Raw genomic sequence first — 27,362 nt, forward strand, 5'->3', positions numbered from 1 at the left:
CATGCTCTGAAATCCCCTTCTCCTTTTGCCTTCAGTCTTTACCAGCATGAGTCTTTCTTTCCCAGTGAGTCCTCTCTTCTCATTTGGTGGCTAAAGTATTTGAATTTCAGCTTCAATACCTGTCCTTCCAAAGAAAAGTCATGGTTGATTTAAGATTGATTGATTTGATCTCCTTGCAGTTCAAGAGACTGTCAAGAATCTTCTCCAACAGCACAATTAGAATAGAATATAACTTTATTATGGTCTTAGACCAGCAATAGACATCACTATTTACAATATATATATATAATACTGTCATTATAGTACATTAATAGTGGATAAAAACATCCATTAAGAAAATACATGTTCTCAAACAGGGGCACTCCCTGGTTTATATGAGTGGAGAGCCAATATGTATGTGTGTAAATACCATTTTCCAAAGTTTGTTCTATCTCCAAAAATAGTCACAAATTGACAGCTATAATTCTGCAACCATTTTTTTTCTAGACATTTCAGCAACACAGAATTTTGCCACTGCACACATAATAGCTGGGTTTGAATCCTGGAGGAGAAAGTCTACATAAAAATTGTCTGCCCTTCCTGACAGTCTTTCTAGTAAGGGGAGAATATACAATGACCTATAAACTCTGTATAACTCACAGTACAATAAAACATGTGAGATATGTTCAATGTCTCCTTTACCACATATACATACCTGTTCTGCTATTGGTGTTTTCTTATACCTGTCCTGAAGGAGTGCTGATGGGAGAATATTAAATCTGGCTCTGAAGAATGCTGTTCTTTGTTTTGGGAAGATCAGATCATTAGATATCTTGCTGATTCCCACACTCCCTGTTTAATTCTGTCCCTGCTGTGGCGAGCCAACCTATTTAGTTCTTGGAACTCCATGTCCTTAATTCTATTGATTACTACTTGCTTTGCTTGGTCAAAGCCTAGGGACCTTCGTACTGGGTAGAGCCCATAAGAGCCCAGCTTGTGGTCTATTGCCTGTTTCCAGGGGGAGGGGTAGATATCAGTCAGTACCAGAGGGGTCAGTCCCTCTGGGAAGAAATGCATTTTTAGCCAACGAATGATCATCATCTTGCAGGCCCTTACCTGAATTTGAGGCATGCCTGACTCAATTCTTACCTGGGCATTTGGAGTGCCTTTGGGTGCAGCTAAGATGGCTCGCAGGAATTTGGTTTGTATAGGTTCTAGCAAGACTTTGCAAGAATTCCTGTTTGTGCCCCATATAGAATTCGTGCCAATGTTTTGGCCTCAAAAAGTTTTAAGGCTGCAGGTACTAACTGCCCTCCACCGGTGTAAAAGAATATGTTTAATTGCATTTGAAGACTTATAGGCTGCTTGCAATGTGTGATGCAATGTGTGCCTTCCATGTCCCTTGCGAGTGGAAAACCACCCCACGATATCTGAATGTCCTGACCTGTTCTAAACTATACCCTTCTATTTTCCAGGAATATTGTCTAGGTCTTTTAGAAAAAACCAAAACTTTTATCAAACCAACTTATTCTGTTTACAAAATTCAAGTGTTGCCATAATTGCTCTCTTCAGTCCTATTGGAGTTTGTGAAATTATAGCAGCATCGTCGGCATATAGGAGAATTGGGATTTTACATTGTGCTACGTTAGGAGGATGTAAATCAGGGTTGTGTAAGAGGTTGATCAGACGGTCAATGTAGAAGTTAAAAAGGGAGGGGGATAGGATGCAACCCTGCTGTACCCTTTTTTGTATCCTTACTGGGCTGGTTAAAGTCTCTTGAGGATTACACCTCACTTTCAAAGTGGAATTAGCATACAATTTTTGTATGAGGAAAAGGAGGCATTTATTGATGGTAGTGTGTTTTAATTTCTCCCAGAGGGTGTTCCTGCATATTGAAACAAAGGCCTGCTTAAAATCAAGGAAGGCCACGACAAGAGGATTTTTTTTATTCATGTATTTTTGAACCAGATGGTGAAATACCAAGATATGATCCACCATAGATCTTCCTTCTCTAAAACCAGCTTACTCATTTTTGATTATTCCCCCGGAAATTAGCCAATCCTGAAGTTTATAGTTTAGGTGTTTGGCATACATTCAGAAGGCTAATAGATCTATAATTTCTATTACCTTTTTAAATAAATTGGTATGATAATTGCTAATCCCCAATCTCTTGGCATATGGCCCGTTTTTTCTATAGATATAGAGATGCTAAAAGTGGAGCCCACCAACTGGCATTCTTTTTGATTATTTCTGGCAGGACATTATCAGGATCTGGTGCCTTATTAGCCTTGAGGGTTCTGATCAACCGGGATCTCTTTCCTGGAGTAACTGGGGGCCAGTAAGGAGTTTGGTCCAAACTAATTTGGTTCTCCTTAGTTACATAGTCAGGGTCTATATATAGCTCTCTAAAATATTCTTCCCACTGATTAGTTTGGGGCAGGAGGGATTTCCCCAATCCTCTAGTGATGTGCCAGAAAAGGGATGTATTTTTTGTCTGGACTGCTGCAATTAATCTATGCCAAGACTCCTTCAGAGCTGCACTTTTTTTTTTCTTTTAGCAAGGTCTTATATTGTGCCTTCAACTGCTTTAAGTAGTGAGTGTGATCCTCAGAAGGAGTATTTTTACTTTTCCTATACTCTTTTTGTTATATGTCCTTTTCAGTTGCACACAATCTCTATCAAACCAACTTTTATTCTTTAAAATTGGCTTTTTGGATTGAGCTAGTATTCTGTTAGTGAGAGCCGATTTCAAATTTGAAATTAAAGTTTCAAACCCCTCTAAGTATGATCCTTCAAACTTATTTTTTAGTAGACATGTACGAAGTTCTATTGTTTCTGGCACTAAACAGCCATTTAGTAACTTCCTTTGCATTTTTCTCAGTCCATTTAATTTTTACCTGGGTATTTTGGCTCTCTAGCCTGGGTAGGTAGATTGAACCAGTCCTTAGAGATTTCTGGTATAATGTGAGAGTAAGGATTACTGAATTGTGATTGCTTTCCATCGTGAGTCTACCTCCATCTTTTTCAAGAACTTCTGGAGGTCATATTATCCAATAATCAACTGGATTTTCTTCCTGCTCCCTGATAGGTATATTCTGCTGGGTAGTCGCCTTTTGTGGAACCATTAAGGATACAAAGGTCCAAACTTAAGTCATCTGTCTTACACATAAACCTGCCCAATTTGCTTTAGGGTCTTTAAATTGTCTGGAATGCAGTGGTTCTTCTGGTTCATTCTCATCATAATGGAGCTTAAATTGATTAAATAATGCTTGATTGTTTGGACCCATCCTAGCATTTAAGTCACCTCCAATAATTATTGCTGCTGTGGGGTATTTGAACAGCCAAGGATAAAATCTTCTATGCCATCTCAAATCTTGTTCATCAAATCCTTCTTATTGAGTAGAGGAATGTAGATATTAAAAAGCAAAATCTCCACCTGTTTATACACTGCTCCAAAAAATAAAGGGAACACAAAAATAAGATGTCCTAGATCTGAATGAATGAAATATTCTTATTAAATACTTTGTTCATTACATAGTTGAATGTGCTGACAACAAAATCACAAAAAAAAAAAATATCAATGGAAGTCAAATTTAGCAATCCGTGGAGGTCTGGATTTGGAGTTACACTCAAAATTAAAGTGCAAAAAAACACTACAGGGTGATCCAACTTTGATGTAATGTCCTTAAAACAAGTCAAAATGAGGCTCAGTAGTGTGTGTGGCCTCTACGTGCCTGTATGACCTCCCTACAACGCCTGGGCATGCTCCTGATGAGATGGCGGATGGTCTCCTGAGGGATCTCCTCCCACACCTGGACTAAAGCATCCCCCAACTCCTGGACAGTCTGGTGCAATGTGGCATTGGTGGATGGAGCGAGACATGATGTCCCAGATGTGCTCAATTGGATTCAGGTCTGGGGAACGGGCGGGCCAGTCCATAGCATCAATGCCTTCGTCTTGCAGGAACTGCTGACACACTCCAGCCACATGAGGTCTAGCATTGTCTTGCATTAGGAGGAACCCAGGGCCAACCGCACCAACATATGGTCTCAGAAGGGGTCTGAGGATCTCATCTCGATACCTAATGGCAGTCAGGCTACCTCTGGTGAGCACATGGAGAGCTGTGCGCCCCCCTAAAGAAATGCCACCCCACACCATTACTGACCCACTGCCAAACCAGTCGTGCTGGAGGATGTTGCAGGCAGCAGAACATTCTCCATGGCGTCTCCAGACCCTGTCACGTCTGTCACACGTGCTCAGTGTGAACCTGCTTTCATCTGTGAAGAGCACAGGGCGCCAGTGGCGAATTTGCCAATCTTGGTGTTCTCTGGCAAATGCCAAACATCCTGCACGGTGTTGGGCTGTAAGCACAACCCCCACCTGTGGACCTCGGGCCCTCATACCACCCTCATGGAGTCTGTTTCTGACCGTTTGAGCAGCCACATGCACATTTGTGGCCTGCTGGTGGTCATTTTGCAGGGCTCTGGCAGGGCTCCTCCTGTCCCTCCTTGCACAAAGGTGGAGGTAGTGGTCCCTATGCTGGGTTGTTGCCCTCCTACGGCCTCCTCCACATCTCCTGATGTACTGGCCTGTCACCTGGTAGCGCCTCCATGCTCTGGATACTATGCTGACAGACACAGCAAACCTTCTTGCCACAGCTTGCATTGATGTGCCATCCTGGATGATCTTGCACTACCTGAGCCACTTGTGTTGGTTGTAAACTCCGTCTCATGCTACCACTAGAGTGACAGTACCGCCAGCATTCAAAAGTGACCAAACCATCATCCAGAAAGCATAGGAACTGAGAAGTGGTCTGTGGTCACCACCTGCAGAACCACTCCTTTATTGGGGATGTCTTGCTAACTGCCTATGCTTTCCACCTGTTGTCTATTCCATTTGCACAACAGCATGTGAAATTGATTGTCAATCAGTGTTGCTATGTAAGTGGGCAGTTTGATTTCACAGAAGTGTGATTGACTTGAAGTTACATTGTGTTGTTTAAGTGTTCCCTTTATTTTTTTGAGCAGTGTATAAAAGTAAGGTAGTCACAACCCCTGGCTGAAAAGATGGCAATGATACACATTTAAATTGCAGGGCTGTATTAACTGGTGTCACAATACCCTCTTTAGCTCTCCCATCCACCTTACTTGGGGCAGCTGGAATAGAGTTGGTCCAATAACCATCTAACTGTATCTCTGTGGAGGTCCAGGTTTCCTGTAAAAAGAGGATGTCAAATTGTGATATGTAGTCAAAAAAGAATTGGTATTTTGATGGAACAATCCAGCCTGCTATATTCCAGGTTATAATCGAGAGGGGATCATCTTTTGCCGCTCATCAGGAAATTTGATTTATACAAAGAGAAGTTGTAGGGTTGTTGCAATGGACTGAGGTGTCGTCGCGCACGAAATTGGCTTTCTCTAAAAGGAGGGGAGACCCATCTGAATCCTGTATAGACTCCTGAGAAAATTGTTCAGAATAAGGGGTTTTAGCACCAGCTAGCAGAGCTTGCCATTCCTGTATTTCTTCTCTAGGTATAGGGCAAGGGGTTATTAGGTCATGCTTCCTTCAACTTTGAGATGATGATACTGTCGTGGGACCTCTCCCAATCTCTTATTGTGGTGCTGAAGGTGTCAAAGGATATTCACATAAGGATGATTGTTCTCTCACCTGTAACCACGAGGTGAGAGTCCAAGTTTCCAAAGGAATATAAATAAACAGACAGGACCAGGAACGACAGAGTTAAATTCCTTTGGCTGGAGAAGTCCTTGGCAGTCTTCCAAAAGCTGCCTGCTAAGTCCGATAACAAAACAAGACCATAAATCAAAGGCAAACGCCACACAGAGAATTTGTCAAAGCTACAATCCCAAATAAACAAATTGTCCCGAACGAGGATTCAGAGCTAACACGCCCTCTTTTATTTCCTGAGGGGTGTGTCAGTCTCTCAAGTCAGCCCCTGATTTGACATTTCCTTTTACGTTGCATTTCACGCTTCTGCCTGCGTCTTTGCCTTGCATCAAACCAGCATTCCTCAGCTTGATCCTCAGCCAAGGACTCCGGCACTCTCTCCTGATTATCTGCCGGCACCTGAGGCACAACCAGGGAGGAAGGTCCTGGGGAGGAAGATGATTCTGAATCTTCCAGCAAAGCAGGCTCAAACCTCAGAGCCAAATCCTCCTCTTCATCCTGACTCACGTCTGTGTCTCCCAGCAAAGCAGGCTCAAACCTCAAGGCCAAATCCTCCTCTTCCTCATTACTCAAGCCTGTGTCTTCTAACAGAGCAGGCTCAAACCTCTGAGTCACAACAGATGGTAGTATTTCCATCTCTACTGGAGCCTCTAGTGGTCCCTGTGTATCTTGGCTTCTGTTTTCCATCTGATATTTGTGCAGTCCCTTGCCCTCTGGGGGAGAAGTAAGAGGTTCAATTATTGGGGAGACCAGATCTGTAAGCAGTTCACTGGTGTCCATTGTGACCAACAAGGATTTCTTTAAATTTTCTAGCTTGAATAATATGTTATCTTGTTCTTTTCTTGGGAGAGCTCCACAAGCTTTAATGAGGCCAGTTTCTGTGCTGTTAAGTAGATCTTCCACTTTCTTTCTTTTTTCCAAGGTTGGGAATGCACAAGAGACAGCAGCCGTGGGAGCTCGCATGTTAACAATTAAAGGTTTAACCTTTTCCTCACAGAAAACTGATGGGAAGAATTTGGAAGGAGGTTAGATGTGCTTAAACAGCATCAGTGGTATGGTGGGCTGCTTGAAAGACCGGAGTATCCGCTTCCAATTTGGGACCTCAGGAAGCCACTCCACACACGAAAATCAATCTGCCCCTGATGGCAGTGAAGAAGCTGACTTAGGGAATTTAGTATAGCACTCTTAGTAATCCAGCGTCCATAATTAAGTCTGTTCATATGGACTCTCAGAGCAATCTGCTGTGTTTGCAATGAGCAATGTGATTGTAGGGGAGATGCTTTCCTGGCTTCTGACGAAACTTCTCTATTGATACCTCCTCCTCTTGTTGCCTTGTCTGGAAAAGGGCTATTTTTCTGAGAGCAACTTTTTAGCAGGTTTTTTAACTGTTTCCCTGGGTCTTTGCTCTTTTTCTTCTTCCATATCCTGAGTATGGGATTTGCCCAGGTCTGCTGTAAGCACGTTGGTGGTGGGGTCTGTAGCCTGATGCTTGCTTGCAGAAAGACAGCGCTATCTTTTCTTAGTGTCTCTACATCGTGTTGCATGATTATTAATTATTCAAATATTGAAACAATCATTTGCACTGTGAGAAGGCATTGTTTTGCCATAAACTCTGTTGTATTCTCCCGGGGTAAGCTCTCCTCACTTTGAATTAGATTGTTAATCTTTTTATTCTTTTATCACAGTCTCCATATCAGCTGTAACTGGCTTAGTTGTTTGTGAAAAAATCTGGCGGTCATTTTGCTCTTCCCCCACTAGATCGGGAAAGTCTAATATCTGCTGTTTTGTCAGATCTCTTTGCAGGTACCATTCTAACTTCTCAAGATTGTTGGAAATGGAGGTGTGGTTAGTTTTACTTACAGATCTCTTGCCAGCAAAGTGTTCCTCAATTATTGGTTGTTTGCAGTCTTCACTGGTGGGAGAGATCCTTGGCTAGTGTCATGGCACTTCTTTCTTTTCCCCATGCCTTGTTAGTCCTCAATAAAACAAAAATGTTTGTCTGTGTTGTGGTCTATGCTGTTATCTTCTCTGGAAAATATTATTTAAATAAAAAGGATCCAGTGGGAGTACTAAAATTTGATAAAATAAAATAAAACCAAGATGAGCTGCCGCAGCATGCTCCAGCAGCCGGCTTCCCCACCCAGCACAATTAAAAAGCATCCATTCTTTAGTGCTTAAGATTTCCTTATGGTCCAACTCTCACATCCATATATTACTACTGGGAAAACCATAATTTTGACTATATGGATCTTTGTTGACAAGGTGATTTCTCTGCTTTTTAATAAGCGCTCTAGATTTGCCATAGCTTTCATCCCAGGGAGTGTCTTATTTCATGGCTGTAATCACCATCTGCTGTGATCTTGACCCAGGAAAATAAAATCTGTCACTGCTTCCATTTCTTCTATTTGCCAGAAGTGATGGGCATGATTTTAGTTTTTAATCTCTTCTCATTCTTTTCTGCTTCTGTTAGGTATCTACCATTTTTGTTCTTTATTGTACCCATCTACATGAAATGCTCCCTTGATATTTCCAATTTTTTGGAAGAGATCACTAATCTTTTCCATTCTATTGTTTTCCTCTATTTGCATTGTTCACTTACGGAGGTCTTATCTCTCCTTGCTTTTTTTCTGGAAGTCTGCATTCAGTTGAGTATACATTTCCCTTTCTTTCCTGCTTTCCTTAGCTATTTGTAAGGCCTCAAAGCCAGTTTCTTTTTCCCCTTTGGAATGGTTTTAGTTGGTGTCTCCTATACAGTGTTACAAACCTCTGTCCATAGTTCTTCAGGCACTCTGTCTCCCAGATCTAATCCTTTAAATCTATTCCTAATCTCCACTGCATATTTGTAAAGGATATGACTTAGGTCATACCAGAATGACCTACTGGTTTTCCAACTCTTATTAACTATGAAAGCTATTTCATTTATTCTAAGTGATTCTTTGCCCACAGTAATAGATATAATGGTTATCTTAATTAAATTTGCCCATTCCCATCCACTTTAGTTCACAATTCCCAAGATATTTGATGTTCAATGTTGCCATTTCATAACTGGGCACATCCAGCTTTCCTTGATTCATAGATCTTATATTCCAGGTTCCTATGCAATATTGTTTTTACAGAATTGGACTTTACTTTCACCACCAGATATATCCACAGTTGAATGTCCTTTTGGCTTTGGCCCAGCTGTTTTCACTCTTTCTGGGGCTATTTGTAATTGTTTTATTCTTCCCCAATAGCATCAGGGGCTCATCTTCTGACATCATATCTTTTAGCCTTTTGATACTGTCCATGGGGTTTTCTTGGCAAGGGTCCTGGAGTGGGTTGCCATTTTCTGGATGGCCTGCTTGGCTTAGCTCATAGCTACTTTGACTTGTGCAAGCTCCTTTGTCAGGACAAGGCAGTGAACTCATCTAATCCCCAGGGGAATCTTATGACACATTTTTGATACATTTTGGAATAACAATAGCACTTAGGCTTATATACTGCCCCATAGTGCTTTAAAACACTCTCTGGATGGTTTACAATGTCAACATATTGCTCCCAACAATGTAGGTTCTTATTTTATTTACCTTGGAAGGATGGAAGGCTGAGTCAAGCTTGAGCCCTGTCAGGATCAAATTACATGTTTTTTTTAAAAACAAGTTTTATTCAATTTTTCCAAAACAACATAAAAAAAGCTCTTTTCAGTGTACAACATAATTTCGAGTCACCACTTTTACATGCGAATATGACAGTAATTATATATTCATTTTTACATTCAACATTCTATTTTGTCCAGTTTTAACTTAATTCTATTATTACTTCTCCATTTCAACTTTTACGTAAGAAAAGAACAAACACATTAATTCTGTTAAGTGATATTACTTTTATTCTAAGCATCTTCTCAATTCATTTCAATTTATTTCAAATTTATTTCTTAAGCATTAAAGTTTCTTTTAAGCATAGCCTTTTCCATAGTACTCTTTTCTCATTTAAATCACTAATATCTTCATACATTCCCTTTTAATTCTTTTTTATCTTGTCAAACTGGGTTTATAGCAAAATCACCAATCAGTCCAACAATCCATATTTTTTTTATTTTATTCTAATTCAATTTTCACTTTTTAGGGTACTTGTTATATTGTTTCAATATTTCCTTTTCATTGTATCAAATCCAATTCATAGAGAAATAGGAACTTTCTCTTTTTCAGCTTAAATTTTTATCCACCAGATGGCACTCTCCATTATACAATGTCCTCACCTTTTCCCCCCATTTTATTGTTCGGGACTTTCCAAACCTCGGTATTCCAAACCAATCAAATCATCAATTTAAATATTTCCCCCTTCTTTTTGAAAACTCCTAAGTCCATTGTTTGTTACCAATATATTTTAATTCAATTTGTTTGGATATCTTATTCCGGCTTCTTCCTATCCTGGTTCGAAGCCCTGCTCTGCTGTCAAAGATATTTTCACTTTTTTTCCTTTCCCTTTAAAAATCTGCCGCTTTCTTATTCTTTCATAAAAATTCTTAAAATACCGTCCTGGAATACCTTTTAATTAATTGTTGCACGAAGTTGTCCCGGTTCTTATGTTGTCCACCTCTTTCTTCTCTCCTGCACAAATCTTAGTCCAGCTAAGTCCTCCTCTTCAGGGTGGCCATTTTGGACCACCGCTTGGCCATCTTCGGGGGAAAAATTGCCTAGCCCAGGGAGGGGGGATGCGGCTCACCTTGACCTGGCTGGCGGCTTCCCCTTACTCTGCCACCCCTCCGAGGAAGCTTCAGCCCCTAATCACAGTGATTTGGGCTCTCCAATGAGAGAGCTCGGATCGAAGCTGTGGACAGTCGCAGTCCCTGGTCTGTCAACAAGGAGGGCTTAACCCAGAAGCCCAGATCAAACACATGTTGTAGGCAGTATTTGCCTGCAATACTGCATTCATCCACCAGTCACTAGGAATCAGTTGCTACCGATTAATCCTGAAAACCCTAATAGAGCCTGTCCATTATGATCATAAAGCGAGTTATCCATGTGACTGACCCAATTTTATGATTTTTGCAGCAGTCATAGAGCGACCACTGTTGTTAAGTGAATCCATTGTTCACTATGGAACATTTTTGCTGAAAAACAGAGGACCAGTTTTTGGCAAAAACATAAACCATGATCACTATGTGGCATTGCAAATGGCTGCAAATGCATCAAAATGTGGTCATGTGACCACAGGGGAGAGGGGTGGCCACCAGAACTTTAGAGCTGGCTTGTAAGTGGGACAGGTTTCCATCGAAACTTTGAATGGTCATTAAGTCATAAATCAAGGACTACTTATACTTCTGCTTCTCTCCACACTTCTTGCTGTATGTAAAATTTTCTACTTTAAGTATGAAAGCATTTCCATGGCAAGCTCCCATGGAATTGGCAGAAGACAGTTCATAGCAGTAATTCTTTGTTTCCATTGCTTTCTGGAATTCCTCAGATAAATTTGCTTAATTCAATTTCTTAGCAGATCTATTTTCTTGTCCTTTCCCTGTTTCATCCATGAACTAATCGATGTAAATCAGGAATGATTCAGACTTAGACAGTAATGGCCCTACTGTTTACTTTAAAGCAGACTACTTTGTTGTTATGCATCATATATGCTACATTCCTGATGTAGCAGTCAGGCAGCTTTGCCAGTTCTCTCTGTACTCAAAATATACTTAAACAGTCTGCTTACAGAAGCAAAACCTCTAAATGCCGGGACATGTGCTGACATGAGACTATTTGGGCTTGTGGTATCCTTGTGTCACTGGATAACACACTTAACTCTGCAGTTTGTTTTCAATAATATGGAATACTGGAACGAGTTATCCAGAGAACTGGAAGTTTCCCTTCGTATTGGATATTTTTCAAAACAAAGTATTTTTCAACACAAGCTGTCTGGGATTTGGTTTCCTGCACTGAGCAAAAGGGACCTGAAACCTAAATAGCTCTTCTAATACCATGATTCAATATAATCAAAATACTGAAGTATATTGTGATGATTCTGACAGATAGCTACCAGCCTTAGTCTTTAAATACTATGTCATACAACCCAAAGGTATTTAGGACAATAAAAATGGAGATCAATTTTGATTTCACAATCTTCCAGATTTTTTTTAATATTAAATCAGTTACAAATAAGGTACTTTGCACACAGTGGCCCTCCTACCGTGTTTCTCCAACAATATGCCCCCACCAATAGAAAGACCCAGCATGTTTTCTAGGCCTAAGGTGAAATTAAGCCCCTCCCCCCAAATTTAGGCCTAGTTTAAAACATGCAAAATTGGGGGGTGGGACTTGCCGTTAGGAGCACCCCGCAAGCAGTCATGCTGGTAGGAGAACCCTGCAGGCAGCCATGCCTTGCTACCAGCCACTCCTAACAGATGATCATGGCGGAGTGTGGAGAGGTCCCTACCCCCACCAAGTGCCTTTGCTGCAGACCCGGATATGGTGCTGGGTGCAGGCCAGGTCAGTGGGCGGGCGGCGGTGGCGTGGATGTCAGCCTCTGTGGCAGTGGGGCACTTTGCATCGTGCCTGCCGCTGTTGCTTTCCCTTCTGCCTGTGCGCTGCCACATTTGGAGTACTGCACATTCCTCCACCGGCAGCGTTTCAGCTGCTTCTTGGGCGGGGAAGTCATAGCTCCCCAAAGGAGGAGAGTGCATTTAAGGGGGTGAATCCTCCTTTGGGGTGGATGCTTTGGGAGAATCCTCTGGGAAGCTTGGTGCTAAGCGTCTGTAGAATGATTCCCCTTTTCTTCTGTTCGGATTGGAAGGTTTGCCTCTGCTCGAAGGGCAAAGTGGATAGATGGCTCCCTTTTTAAAACTACCAGGAGGAGTGGGGAGGAAGCAGCCCAGCCAGTCTGTATTCTTAGGGAACTGACGGAGGGAATGAGAGTAAAGAAAACTTAAAGAGGGGGGAAAAGGTGCACAGGGGGGGAGTTCGGGCGGCTGGAGCGAGAGCACCCGACCGTACAAGGGATGAGACCATGACCTGAAGCTCTGGGGTAGGAAGCAAAGAGAGGCATGGGGGGGAAAGAAACGATCGCATCACCCTCCCTCCACCACTTCCACCCACCCAACCCCGAAAGACTCACTGATTTGCAGGACCTTGTCGACGCAGCTGCCGTCAATCAAAGTGATGCCCCTGCAGGAGGGCAGGCAGTTCTCGTCAGCAGCGGGGTCTGTCTCACCACTGCTCCTGTTGTTGGAGACGGCGCTAGTGAGAGAGGCGCCAGCACCGGCGGGAACTGTGGAAGCTATGGCTTCCCCGCCTGAGAAGCACCTGAAACGCTACCAGTGGAGGAATGTGCAGCACTCCAAACACGGCAGTGCACGGGCAGAATGAAAAGCAACAGCGGCAAAGGAAGCAATAGCGGCAGGCACGATGCAAAGTGCCCCACCGCCACTGAGGCCGACATCCACGTTGCCGCTGCCGCCCGCCCGCTGACCCGGCCTGCACCCAGCCCTGGGCCTGCACCCAGCACCCGCCGCCTGCTGACCTGGCCTACACCTGGGTCTGTAGCAAAGGCGCTTGGAGGAGGTAGCGAGGTCTCTGCGCTGCGCCATGATCAGCCATTAGCAGTGGCTGGTAACAAGGCGTGGTTGCCCACAGGGTACTCCAGGCGAGGGTGGGGAGAGAAATTAAGTCACCCCCAAAAAGACAGCCTAGCCATTTTTGGGGGGGTCAAAAGAAAATAAGGCCCAGCCTTATTTTCTGAGAAACACGGCAGTATGAAAGTGGCAGTGATCAAAAGAAATAATATAGGATTAACTAATGCAGTGGATTCTTGACTCAAAGTTAATACAAAATATAAAGGCAGCAAATGCATTAAAAGTTCACCAATTTGATCCATACTTCCCAAAAATCAAAGCGGTAGAGTTTAAAACCCACCTAGAAGCCACTATTAACCAGCTTTAGACCACACCAAGTAAATGAGGCTAAACCCTGCTTGGTCCTTTGATGAGCCAAATATGATTCCCCCCACTATTGCTTCTTCCGCCTCTTCTCACGAAGCAGCTGGCGATAGCGCAAGCTCTTGGGATTGAGACCATAGGCTTGGAGCCTCTGGCAACTGAACTCTGAGCCTTTCATTCGTATCTTGGTGCCCAATACCAACCCTTTTCTGCCTTTCTTTTTTGATCTCTGAACTCTGGGGGGCACAGAACAAGAGCCATTTGAGGCAGGAGCATCAAATTCTTTCCCTATAACAGAATCTGTTGTGGTCTTGGGAAATAAACCTCCTTCCTTCTCACAGCCAGCACTAACCAGCTGTATTTCTTTTGAAGAGAGCCCAAAACACTTAGTCTCCTTTCTCTTTTTTCTCTTCTTGGGCTGAGATTGCTTTGCATCTTTTTCTTTTTCCATTCTGCAAAAAGATCATATGGCAAAATCAGATCCTGAGAATTCCATGAGGACACAGAACAAAAAATCTAGTTTCAAGGCAGAAGAACCATCAAAGATCCTTATCTTAACATCAAAGACCCTCAGTTCAACATCAAAGTTAAAGTTCTAAAGAAAGGAAAGAAAACAAAGTTTGTTTCCCCTCAGGATCCAAATTTTCAGGCACATTAAGTGAAAGCAAATGGCAACTATACAAAGTGAAATGATTTAAAAGAGAAAGGCTCCCATGGTGATTGGAAAAAGGTAGAAAGCATGGTGGCTATTTCATTATGTAGAATTATCCCTCCCTGGGTAAATCTAATTGCTTTCATTTTCTTCAATATTACTTTCTAAACCTGAACTTTTTGAATTACTGTAGTTAATTATATAGGAAAAGAACTACTGTTTAGGCTGGACTCGCTACAGCCTAAGCGTCAGAAGACATACCCTGTTTGAAGAGATTTGAGAATCTGTTTCTTCTTCCAAGCATCTTGGCTTTTCTTCTCATAGACTGTCTTCTCCTGCAACTCTTCTTTTTCTGACCTGTTCAGAAACATGCAAATCCATTTTCTCCTGAACCATCCTAGCACCATTTAGTATCTGGTGTAGGATTGGAGAGGAAAATGGCATGAAATAAGGGCCTTTTTGAAATCTAGTTTTTAAAAGGCAGTAACACAAAGATAGATCTTTTTTTTAAAGCAAATTTTATTGATTTTAACAACAAAGACACAAAACAAAACATCATTAAACATTAAAAACATAAAACCTCTTTCCATTATAAATCTTTACAAGGCAGGTAACACCTTATTTTATATCACATTCTTCTAATTTATCCCATTTCCATATAAACACGTAAATTCCCTTTAACAAATTTCACATTATTTCTCTTTACTCTTATTCAATAACCTTTCTTTTCTAATTTATCTGCTATTCAATCATCACATTTATATTTTCCTCTGGCTTGTTTATAGTTATTCTCATCTGGCCTTCCTCCGAGATTTTAATAATTCTCAATTAAACACACACATATAAACCACAAAAAACATAAAACTTCCTTGTAGAAAGTAACTTGGCCCCAGATTACCTCTTTTTGTATGGACTTCAATTAAATACATGCTCTTCTTATATACCATTACCTATCTTATTTATCATTCTATATCTTCTATATAACTCCTCCCCACTTATGTATTTCATCTTGCTTTAAAGCAATATTTTTATATCTTTTGTACATTTTCCCATTTACATCTATCTCATTCCCAATATAAAAAAGAATAATTTCTCCTGAAATCACTAATCAGAGTATGATGCCTTTCTATCATTCCCCTAAATTGAAATTTGAAATAACACCTAAGTCCCAATCTGATTCTGCTTAGTACATTCTACTATTTCAAAAACAAATACTACAGTAATAAATCTATAATAATCAACACATTAGCCCATTAAACTCTATAATTAAACTAATATTTTAAACATTTCCTTTAATGTTTTATTAAAACTTAAAATCATTCATTATTAAACATTTTAACATTGTGCCTTAATATTTAAATCTTTTATTAAATCTTATAAAGTTCTAATTTTCTATTTTTAATACAAATACAGCTACTACAATACTATCATGTATACTATGCAGAATCCCCTTTTTTTTTAAAAAAAATCATACGTTACCCTTTGTCCCTAAAAAATTTTTTCTTTTTCCCATCTTGTTTTATACCTTTATAACATTTTCCCCCCTTTTTCCTTTCTTTCTCGGCCCACCTAGACTTTTTACCCACTCCTGTCCAAACCTCTGCCTTCTTAGCTTCCCCTTTCTGTTGCATTCTTCTTTCCTTTTGCTTTCTGGCATTATATTGTTTTTGCATCTTATTTTTCTCTTTCATAGATAATTTTTTTATGTCTTAAGTCCTTCCTTTTCCCTCCTCTCTTTCTCCTTTCTTTCTTAATCACACTATTTAATTCATTAAAAATGGCTTCTTCTTCTTCTTCCGCTTCTTCCAGCTGTTGTTTAATTTCCTGACACATAGCAAGCGCCATATCTAGAAAACAAAGGGCTTCTCCCATAGCGTCCTTGCCTTCTTTCCTTATTTTTAGATATTGTTTTTTTAGTTCATCGAGAGGTAGAGCCATTATAAACTTTTTCTTCTTCTTTTTCTGTATCCTCTTCTTGTTATTAAGCCAGTTAAAACTTGAAACAATTTCCCGAAATCCCAAAGTCCCAAAGTCATCAAACAGTCCAGGCAAAGCACAAACTTCTTCCTTTTACAGTTTCTCTTTCTGGGGTAAAGTCAATTAGGGAAAAAAAACCCAATCTGTATTTTAAATCTTTTTTGCAGTTTGCTTCTAATCTTTTTATTTTCAAAGCATCTCCTCCAACAAAGTCTTGAAAAGATTTTTTTTCCCAAGCCTCTCCCTTCCCACTTGTAACAAAGGGCTTTAAATTTTTACCTTCTGTTAGAGAGCAGATCTTCCATGTCCATTTGTTAATTCCATAAGGGAGGGAGAGTAATTTTCTCTTTCAACATTTCCTTTCGCCGCTGAAAACCTCCATTAGAGACATTGTAGCATCCAAAAAGATAATAATTTTCCAGGCATTAAATATATCCTTAAGGTCCCGGTTCAGCCAAGAAGACTTTCATTTTAAAACTTCCTTCTTCTTCCTCCTGCACATTCTTAATCCAGTTGCTGGCTTCTTCGTGGCGGCCATTGAGACCGCCACTCCACCGCCTTGAGAAAAGGGGGTTGTTGCCGGCTGGGGAGGGGGTCTGCGATACCCCTCAACCCCTATCCGGATCCCCCCTATCTTCAGCTACCCCAACAGGGCAGCCTTATCCTCCAAATCCGTCAGGATCGGAGGCACCAAGACGGCTAGCACAGCAGGGATCGCAGAGAGACGCGAATCCCTGCTGTCACCGAAGCCAGACAAACAGGAAGTCCCCAAAGATAGATCTCTTTTAAGCTGAAATGAATAACTGACATATTTTGCCCTTAACCTATCTTATGGAAGGAAAATACAGGAATGCATGTTTTCACACTTAATAAAAATTAGATCTTATCATTACAAGATTTTATTTTTTAAAAAACTCATTAAACACCCATGTTATATTCTACGTTATTAGAAAGCAAAAGGAGGTTACCAGGAGTTCAAGACAAGATAAGAATACTAAAAATATTGCTTTGTCCAATTTTTTTTCTACCATGTCTTATTCTATGACCTTGCTTCTTTACCCAACTGAATACTTGCTGATTACTAAGCTTCTCTGCCCATTAACTACTAGTCTAAGTAGCTAATTAAAAAGAAATAGTAATACTATAAAGTACTAATATTTTTCTAATGATAAATATATCATAAATAAAATTATTTATATTTGGTATAAATATATGGTAAGGGGAACTTACCAACTTTGCAAATGATACTAAGCTGGCAGGAATAGCTAACATTCTAGAACAGGGGTGTCAAACTCGATTTCATTGATGGCCGCATCAGGGTTGTGTTTGACCTGGGGTGGATGAAGACGGGACTGGGGTGGGTGTGGCCAAAATAGGCATGGCCATTTCAACATCACTTGTGTTGGAGGCACCTATGGTGGCCCAAGTGCTCTGCCAGTGAAACGGGTTCCTGAGCTCCGTTTTTGGCTGCAGTGGTCTCCTACAACCCTCTGCCAGCAAAAACAGAACTCCGTTTTCACTGGCAGAGGAATGGCAGGCTGATCCTTTGCTATTTCCAGGGCAGCCCCATAGGTCAGATCTCACTACTGGGCCTTGAATTTAACACACCTACCCTAGAAGATAGGTTTGAACACTGGGCCCTATCTAACAACATGGAATTCAACGTAGAGAAAAGTAAAATCCTACACTAAGGCAAGAAAAACCAAAAGTACACATATAGACTAGGTAAAACCAGGCAATACCAGTAACTGTGAGAGGAATCTTAGCGTCTTATTTAACTTGTTGTCTACTGAGCCAGCAGTTTGTGGCAGCAGCCAAAAAAGCCAACACAATCCTAAATTGCATTAACGGGGATACAAACAAGATCAAATGAGGTACTACCACTCTATAAAGCCTTAGTAAGATCACACCTAGAATATTGTATCGTTTTGGTTACCACACTATAAAAAAGATGTTGAGACTACAAAAAGTGCAGAGAAGTGCAACCAGGATGATCAGGGGACTGGAGACTAAAACATGAATGGTTACAGGAACTGGGCATGGCTAGTCTAGCGAAGAGAGGACCAGTTGAGACATGATAGCAGTTTTCCAATATTTGAGGGGCTGCCACAGAGAAGAAGGAGCTATTTTCCAAGACACCTGAAGGCCAGACAAGGAATAATAGATGGAAATTGATCAAGGAGAGATTCAACCTAGAAATAAGGAGAAATTTTCTGACAGTGAGAACTATCAATCAATGGAACAGCTTGCCTTTGAAAGTTGTGGGAGTTTCATCACCGGAGGCTTTCAAGAAGAGATTGGACTGTGTACTTCCGTCGCCATTGGAGTGAGGTCTGTGATCGTCTGTGGCTTCACTTCGAGCTCTCCTTGTCGGAAGGCCCCAATTGGGGCCAAAACCACACTGGAGGGGTGGTGAAGAAAGGGGGACCACCTGATAGAGGAGAGCCGCATCTTCCCTCCCTGACATGGAAAACCCCCCCATCCAAAGACGAACTGTAGCAACAGTCAAAATGGCTGACAAAAAGACGGGAGCAGTCTCTGTTCCCTGTACCAAGTTTTCTACTTGGGCAGCCATTCAGGGCAGCGCTTGGACCCAGAGGGTCCAGCAAAGCGAGGGGAAACTCTCAGAGACAGCTTGGAAGGTTGCAGTTCCCAGCTGGGCAAGGAAGAGAGCCCAAAGTTCGGAGTGGAAAGAAGCTGGCCTTAGGACAGACCCGAAGGTGCGATGAGCTAACAGAAGATGGAAGGAGAAAGGTATGGCAGTTTGGTAGTAGCAGCTGAGCCATCAATACGATAGAGGCTGGAAGATTGATTGTGGAACTGAGTCGGAAACAACTTAAAAACGAAGACTCCAGAGCAGAAGGGGTGAGTGTGGAGAGTAGGCAGCAGCAGCTTGATCTTCGTTATACCCTCCGGCTCTGGGAATAAAACGGCAGCTTGAAAAAAGAGTGATTAAAGGAGAAAAAAGGACTAGACGAGAAGAGGTGTGAAGGAGGAAAACTATCTTTTGAAACTGAGATTGATTGTGAATTCTGATGGTGGAAGAACTGGAATGATGTATGTGGAGAAATAGAGAGTGGATGAATGACTGTGCAGATTGCAGGAGACTGCCATTGTGAGAGAAAAGATGACTGAAGAACAGAAAACAGAAGCCTGACAAGTGATGAGCAATAGAGAACCGTGACTATATGAATTTGTACATTTAGATTAATATAGAACCAGAGCTTAATATAGAACCATGCCTATGCTACTTTTAGTTTCAGTTTCCAACCTAGGCTAATTCTAGTTCCAAATAGTCCTCATTGGCTGACTTAGTTGCTATACCTATTCATTGGCTGACTTTGTTACCAAGCTCTATTCCAGTTCATGAATATACTCTGACAGAATTAACAGAAGGAATATTCCTGGAAGTTTGCAATGAGGTATTGTTGGAAGCTACGATACCAGAATCGTGGAAGGAGGCTTATGTTACATTAATCCCAAAGGAGGATTCAGAGGCTAACCAAATTAAAAATTACAGACCGATATCTCTCTTAAATGCCGATTATAAAATTTTTATGAGTATAATGGCAGATAGGTTGAAGAAAATATTAAATGATAGAATACACCCTGATCAAAATGGATTCTTCCCGGCAAGACAAATTAGAAATAATAGTAGAATAATAATCAATATATTAGAATACTATGAAATAGCCAAGTAGCCCTTGTCTTCCTGAATGCACAAAAAGCATTTGGGACAATGTCTTATGGAGAGCAACCACTACCCCCTGGTTACAATCATTGGGCTTTCCTCAAATATACATCTCCCTAGGGGTCCCCAGATATTAGATCCCTATGTGGCCTCATATACAAGGAGTATCAAATGGTCTTCTAATATTGAAAGTTTCACTCCTTTTTATCATCTCTGGAGTGTCTCAGCTTATACAATCAGGACCTAACAAGTAGTGGCCCAGGGACCATCTCAGCCTTTGAATCAGTAATTAATAGTGTTCAAAGGGAGCTAGGAGCTGTCCATAGGCCGAGTGGTCCATATAATTCAAGAAGTAATTCTTGGTTTGGCAAAGAGTGTCTGATGCTCAGGAACCAGATTAATCAGGTTTATCTGCTCTATCATAATCGAGGGGATAAATGCCCACCAGAGGACTACTATCGCTTGAAGCGGGAGTATAAAGGACTAATTGCTAAGAAAAAGAAAGCTAAAGAGAGAGAGAAGTGAGATCTACTTCTCCTCTCCATCCAGCAGAAGAACACTAGATTATTTTGACAAATTGTTGCCAGCTCCTTGCCGGGTCATCAAGAACTCCCTCTCTGCTGTATTTCCAACAGAGATTGGGAAAACCATTTCTTGACAATTTTCCAGGCGTCAACAAGCTCAACCGTGCTTGGGCCACAGCTGCCTTTTGCAGTTCCTGACTGGCAACCCGTGACTCATGCTGAGACTACCGAGCTTATCTCCAAACTCAAGTTAGGCAAAGCCCCTGGCCCTGATGCTATACCCCCTGATCTGCTAAAATCCAATTCCGAGCAGTGGATTCCTCTCTTAGCAAGACTCTTCATGCATATCAATACCTCTGGCAGGATCCCTACCTCCTGGAGCTTAGCAATTATTGTTCCAGTTTTTAAACAAGGAAATAGGAACAATCCAGCCAACTATCGCCCCATAAGCCTGCTCTCCATCATTGGAAAATTGTATGCTAAATATCTCCAACATAGACTCCTCACTTGGGTTGAGGAGTCCAATATTATTGGTGCTGAACAGATTTGAGTTTAAAGCGGGCTGTGCCACACTGGACCACTGGTTTGTCTTAGCGCACCTGGTCGATAAATATACTAACATACCAGATGGCAAACTTTTTACTGCTTTTATCGACCTAAAGTCAGTGTTTGACTCAGTCCCTAGGGGACTGTTGTGGTCAAAACTGCTCAAAAGTTCTATTGATAGACATCTTCTGTTCCTAATTAGATTATTGTATAACCAGACCTCTAGTCAGGTCAGGTGTGGTTTGCAGGGAGAACTTTCTAATCCTATCCCGATTAAGAACGGAGTAAGGTAGGGTTGTGTTCTGGGTCCTCTTTTGTTTAATTTATTCTTATCTGACTTGGCCTTTCACATTGGACGTATTGAGTCCCACGTCCCAAACTATGAAGAGCCCACTTCTCCTTTATGCTGATGATGCGGTCCTCCTTTCATTGTCAAGGCCAGGTGCTTTCTGCATTTGGGTCTTACTGTGATGAGAACCACTTGTCCGTTAATTATGACAAATCCAAAGTATTGGTGTTCTCTAGAGCCCAGAAATTGTATAACTGGGATATCAATGGTAATGCTGTTAAGCAGGTTTTCCATTTTAAGTATTTAGATATTCAATTTCAGAACACTGGTGCTTGGACTAGACACCGAACCCAGGTGCTGAATTCAGCCTCCTGTAGTCACCAGCAGATTTTAAGATTTTTTTATACCCTAGGAAGCCAGTTTATTCCTTCTGCGCTGCGTATTTACAAAGCCAAAACTTTGGCTCAAACTCTTTACGGAATTTCCATACGGATATGGGGCTTCAAGGATTGTATTGAAAGAACCCAGGCTGTCTTTCTTAGAAAATTTCTGGGTCTTCCTCCTTGTGTTGGTTTCGCTCCGATGTACCTGGAACTGGGCGTTCGATTAGTTGAATGTATGGCGTGGATTAACACCTTTAAATGGTGGTTTCGGGTGCTCTTTCTGGCAGTTCCTGGTAGCTACCTCTCCCTGGCGTTTGCTGACTCTCATATTTCTCGTTGGGAGAGGGAGCTGATGAAGAAATTACACCTGCTAGGTTTTACGGGGGATGCCCTGGGAGATTATGGCCTTAAGGACGCCCAATTTAGGGTAGTCCAACGGCTTGTGGACGTTGACTTGCAAAATCTACAAGCCAGAGCCAACAAAACTTGCCCCCCTCTGATCTTCAGCCAATTTAATAATTACAGACTGAGGATGGCTTTCTATTTTTACACTCTAACCATTCCCAAGTATAGAAGAGCTTTCTCCCTAGCTCGCTTTAATGTCTTGCCCTCAGCACTACTGGATGGGCGATTTAAAAGGCTCCCGATGAACGAGCAGCTATGCCCCATGACAGAGCTGAGGTTGAAACTGTAGAGCATGTCCTTTTATATTGCCCTATGTATAACGCAGGCAGATCTAAGTTACTGTCTCTCCTTGAAACAGACCCTTCTAGACCCAATGTTAGTAATTTGCTCTTATATTGTCTAGGGGATGGCTCCTCATACATCACTCCTCAGGTTTCCAATTTTTTTTTAAGAGCTGTAACCATCAGAGAACGCTGTAATTCCCCTTAGTCAAGTTTTTGGTGACCAACTGTTCATGATTAATTTTCCCACGTTCTTCTTTTGTTGTACTTGTGTTTTGGTCTGTGATCGCAAATAAAGAAGTATTATTATTATTATTATTTGACAATGTTAATTGGAAGTTTATGACACAACAGATTAAATTAATGAAATTTGGAGAAAGATTTGAAGGAATGACAGAAACAATTTATTCCAAACAGAAAGCAAATATATTAATAAATGGGGAAATAATGAAACTATTTAAAATAATGAAAGGAGTCAAGCAGGGATGTCCATTGTCACCTCTGCTTTTCACCCTAACACTAGAAACTTTATTGAGAAGAATTAGATCAAATAAAGGAATAAAAGGAACACAAATAAAAAAGGAAGAATATAAATTACAGCCCTTTGTCGATGACATGGCATTTGTTAATTGGAGACTCCATAGAATCAGGCCCGATATTATTACAGGAAATAGGAAAATTCGGTGAAGTAGCAGGCCTTAAAATTAATAAAGATAAAATGAAAATACTAGTTAAAAATTTAACAGTAAAAGATAAAAAGGAATTAGAAGAAGCAACAGGTTTCCAAATTGTTAAAAAATTCAAATACCTAGGCATTTGGTTAAGGACAAGGTACTCAGCCTTAAAAAAAGACAATTATATAAAAATGATACAACAAATAGGGAAAGACCTGGTAAAATGGAGTAAACTACAGATTTCACTCTTAAGGAAAATAGCCACAATTAAAACGAATATGGATTAAGGATTTGATTAAATTACAGAACAATAGAATATTAATATTAGAAGGACATGATATACAAATAGGGTGGCATGCCTTCATATGGGACCCCAGGAATAGGAATCATTCTTATTTTTTTAGACATACCTTATGAAACTCATTGATCAAAACCTGGGAGGAAATAAGGAAGAATCACTATACCAAAATTCCTGGTTGATTATCCACTATGGAGGCAATGTTCCATCCAAATACCATGGATATCAGTTAAAAACTCAAATACTACCAAATTTTGGATAATCAGGGGAGGCTCAAGACAGTCCAAGAACTAGAAATGGAAGGAATATCCATAGATTGGTGGTCCTACCTCCAAATACAGATGAGATATAAATTTTTTTTAAAAGAATTTGGATTTGAAATAAAAACAACTCAATTAGACAAATTATTATTGGGATCAGAACAAAAAATGATAACAAAATTATATAATTATTTACTAAAATTTGAATTAGAGGAGGAAATTGTAAAAGGACCAATGCTAGCTTGGACAAAAAATTTCAGACACAGTATACAACTGGATGATTAGGAAGAAGTATGGCAAAAAACCCCTCTCTATAACGAAGTCAGTTGCCTATAAAGAAAATTTATATAAAATGCTTTATAGATGGCATTTAGCACCCTCTAGACTTGCAAAAATGTACTCTAAATTAAACCCGAACTGTTGGAAATGCAGAAAAACACAAGGTACCTTTTTCCACATCTGGTGGCTATGCCCAGAAATAAAAAAATATTGTATAAAAAACTTGGCTGGAGGAAATTGCACACTGCAGGTTGGAGTGGAAGCCGGAATTATTTCTCCTGGGAATCCTCAAAGAAAAGTATCCCCCCCAATATTAAATATTTGATTATATATATGTTAACGGCGGCACGAATTGCATTGGTGCAGACTTGGAAAATGCCCACCACACCTTCTAATAATGTTATAATCCACAAAATCTTAGAATATGTGGAAGAATTTAAGCTCATGCTTAAATTAAGGGAAAAGGACTCAGAATATGTTTTAATTTGGAACATTTGATATCAATGGTTAGACAGTACAGTAAAAAGGTCACAAAAAGAATATTAAAAAGAAATAAAACTGGAATACAAGCACATAGATAGAACAAGGGAGAAGTAGTAGGAACTGAGGAACTGCTAGGGAAAAATAAGACCTAGATAGATGTCTAGACTAGAATTTAAAATTATTTAGGTCTATTGTAGAAATATACAGAAATATATAATGAATGATAGAAATGTGACTCCTGTTTTCTGATATAGCCGTGGAATACTAAATTACAGCATATAGACTATGAATATCCCTGATGTTCCCTTTAGACATGCATGCATATATTAAGTTATTAATTATATATTAAGATATTAATCTGATATTCCCTTTTCTGCATATGAGAATCAGATCTTAAAAGACATCGTTTGTTTATTAACATTAAGAATTAAGAATTAATATAGACAATATACTTAAAAAACTGTCAAATCCTATGTATATACACTGCTCAAAAAAATAAAGGGAACATTTAATCAACACAATGTAACTCCAAGTCAATCACACTTCTGTGAAATCAAACTGTCCACTTAGGTAGCAACACTGATTGACAATCAATTTCACATGCTGTTGTGCAAATGGAATAGACAACAGGTGGAAAGCATAGGCAGTTAGCAAGACATCCCCAATAAAGGAGTGGTTCTGCAGGTGGTGACTACAGACCACTTCTCAGTTCCTATGCTTTCTGGCTGATGGTTTGGTCACTTTTGAATGCTGGCAGTGCTGTCACTCTAGTGGTAGCATGAGACGGAGTCTACAACCCACACAAGTGGCTCAGGTAGTGCAGCTCATCCAGGATGGCACATCAATGCGAGCTGTGGCAAGAAGGTTTGCTGTGTCTGTCAGCATAGTGTCCAGAGAATGGAGGTGCTACCAGGAGACAAGCCAGTACATCAGGAGACGTGGAGGAGCCGGAGGAGGGCAACAACCCAGCATCAGGACAGCTACCTCCGCCTTTGTGCAAAGAGGGACAGGAGGAGCACTGCCAGAACCCTGCAAAATGACCACCAGCGGGCCACAAATGTGCATGTGGCTGCTCAAACAGTCAGAAACAGAATCCATGAGGGTGGTATGAGGGCCCGACATCAACTGGGCGGGGGGAGGTTGTGCTTACAGCCCAATACCATGCAGGACGTTTGGCATTTGCAAGAGAACACCAAGATTGGCAAATTCGCCACTGGCGCCCAGTGCTCTTCACAGATGAAAGCAGGTTCGCACTGAGCACATGTGACAGACGTGACAGGGTCTGGAGACACCGTGGAGAACGTTCTGCTGCCTGCAACATCCTCCAGCATGACTGGTTTGGCAGTGGGTCAGTAATGGTGTGGGGTGGCATTTCTTTAGGGGGCTCCATGTGCTCTCCAGAGATAGCCTGACTACCATTAGGTACCGAGATGAGATCCTCAGACCCCTTCTGAGACCATATGCTGGTGCGGTTGGCCCTGGGTTCCTCCTAATGCAAGACAATGCTAGACCTCATGTGGCTGGAGTGTGTCAGCAGTTCCTGCAAGACGAAGGTATTGATGCTATGGACTGGCCCTCCCATTCCCCAGACCTGAATCCAATTGAGCACATCTGGGACATCATGTCTCGTTCCATCCACCAACGCCACATTGCACCACAGACTGTCCAGGAGTTGGGGGATGCTTTAGTCCAGGTGTGGGAGGAGATCCCTCAGGAGACCATCCGCCACCTCATCAGGAGCATGCCCAGGCATTGTAGGGAGGTCATACAGGCACGTGGAGGCCACACACACTACTGAGCCTCATTTTGACTTGTTTTAAGGACATTACATCAAAGTTGGATCAGCCTGTAGTGTTTTTTTCCACTTTAATTTTGAGTGTAACTCCAAATCCAGACCTCCATGGATTGCTAAATTTGATTTCCATTGATAATTTTTGTGTGATTTTGTTGTCAGCACATTCAACTATGTAATGAACAAAGTATTTAATAAGAATATTTCATTCATTCAGATCAAGGATGTCTTATTTTTGTGTTCCCTTTATTTTTTTGAGCAGTGTGTGTGTGTGCGTGTGTGTGTCCTTCCGTCCGTCCGTCCATCCATCCATCCATCCATCCATCCCATCAAGGCATCACATCAAGACTGCCTTCAAAACAGACAGAAAAATAGCAGCCATCCTTAGAAACCCCAAAGATAAAATTGACCTGGAAAACCAAGGCATATATGAAGTCCCCTGTGCATCATGCCCGGCCACATACATTGGACAGACCAATAGAAGAATAAGTACCTGCCTGGATGAACACAAAAATGCAGTCAAAAAGCTGGAACACACTTCCTCACTAGTCCAACACATGAAAGCAACAGGTCATAGCATCAACTTCAATGGCACCAAAACCCTAGCCACTATAGAAAACCCTAGCCACAGAATTATCAGAGAAGCCATAGAGATTGAAAAGAGACCTGAAAGCATGAATAGAAGAGATGATTCCACTAGACTGTCAATTATTTGGAAGCCTGCACTCACAAACAAAAAAATCTCCACACCACAAGCCAGGCAAACACCTGGGCACAAACAGATCCCCCCTGATACCTCCAGCTCAAACACACCCCAACCAGGCACCCAGATGAAACCTAGCTTCCTAACAAATGATAGCCGTCCATTTACTCGAGGCCAAGCTGCACTAAAAGCCTCCAAGGAACACAATGTTGCCAGCCAACCAAGACAAAAAAAAGCCACAAAACAAACAGAAGATATTAGAAACACCAATCAAGCAGAACACAGCAAACTCCAAGACCAATAAACACAGACCAAGACTCCCAACCAATCAGGATGAAGAAAAAACCATTCTGGCACAGCAGTAGGCTAGCACCAAATTTAAAACTGAAACAACTGTAAAAGTCTGACTCACGGACGAATTCAATACAGAAGCCTGATGATGGCAGATGAGATTCTGATGAAACGTTGCTACAACTTTAAAAGCACAACTATAATGAACGTGGGAAAATACCCGAACAAAGCTGAATACCATACATACATATATAATACCTGAACAAA

The 27,362-nt window shown here is 41.1% G+C and overlaps 1 protein-coding gene and 1 long non-coding RNA gene across 3 annotated transcripts in view; both read right to left on the reverse strand.

Annotated features, from left to right (window-relative positions):
• Window positions 1-8,030: 8,030 nt before the first annotated feature.
• The window catches only part of LOC148127181 (uncharacterized), a 155,232-nt gene continuing 135,900 nt past the window's right edge, over window positions 8,031-27,362 (reverse strand). Inside the window, exon 2 of the long non-coding RNA XR_015742042.1 lies at window positions 8,031-8,183. This is a non-coding gene — a long non-coding RNA (uncharacterized LOC148127181). The remainder of the gene's footprint in view (window positions 8,184-27,362) is intronic.
• The window catches only part of KRI1 (KRI1 homolog), a 78,742-nt gene continuing 63,121 nt past the window's right edge, over window positions 11,742-27,362 (reverse strand). For both annotated transcript variants that reach the window (XM_026716710.2, XM_026716711.2), the window contains exons 18-19: window positions 14,481-14,576; window positions 11,742-14,019 (exon numbers count right to left, since the gene is read on the reverse strand). In XM_026716710.2, coding sequence (XP_026572495.1) covers window positions 13,638-14,019; window positions 14,481-14,576 — 478 coding nt within the window. In that variant the 3' untranslated portion in view covers window positions 11,742-13,637. The remainder of the gene's footprint in view (window positions 14,020-14,480; window positions 14,577-27,362) is intronic.

Source organism: Pseudonaja textilis, chromosome 2 (assembly GCF_049901715.1).
Source record: "Pseudonaja textilis isolate UNSWEBS1 chromosome 2, rPseTex1.2, whole genome shotgun sequence".
Classification (NCBI taxonomy): domain Eukaryota; kingdom Metazoa; phylum Chordata; class Lepidosauria; order Squamata; family Elapidae; genus Pseudonaja; species Pseudonaja textilis.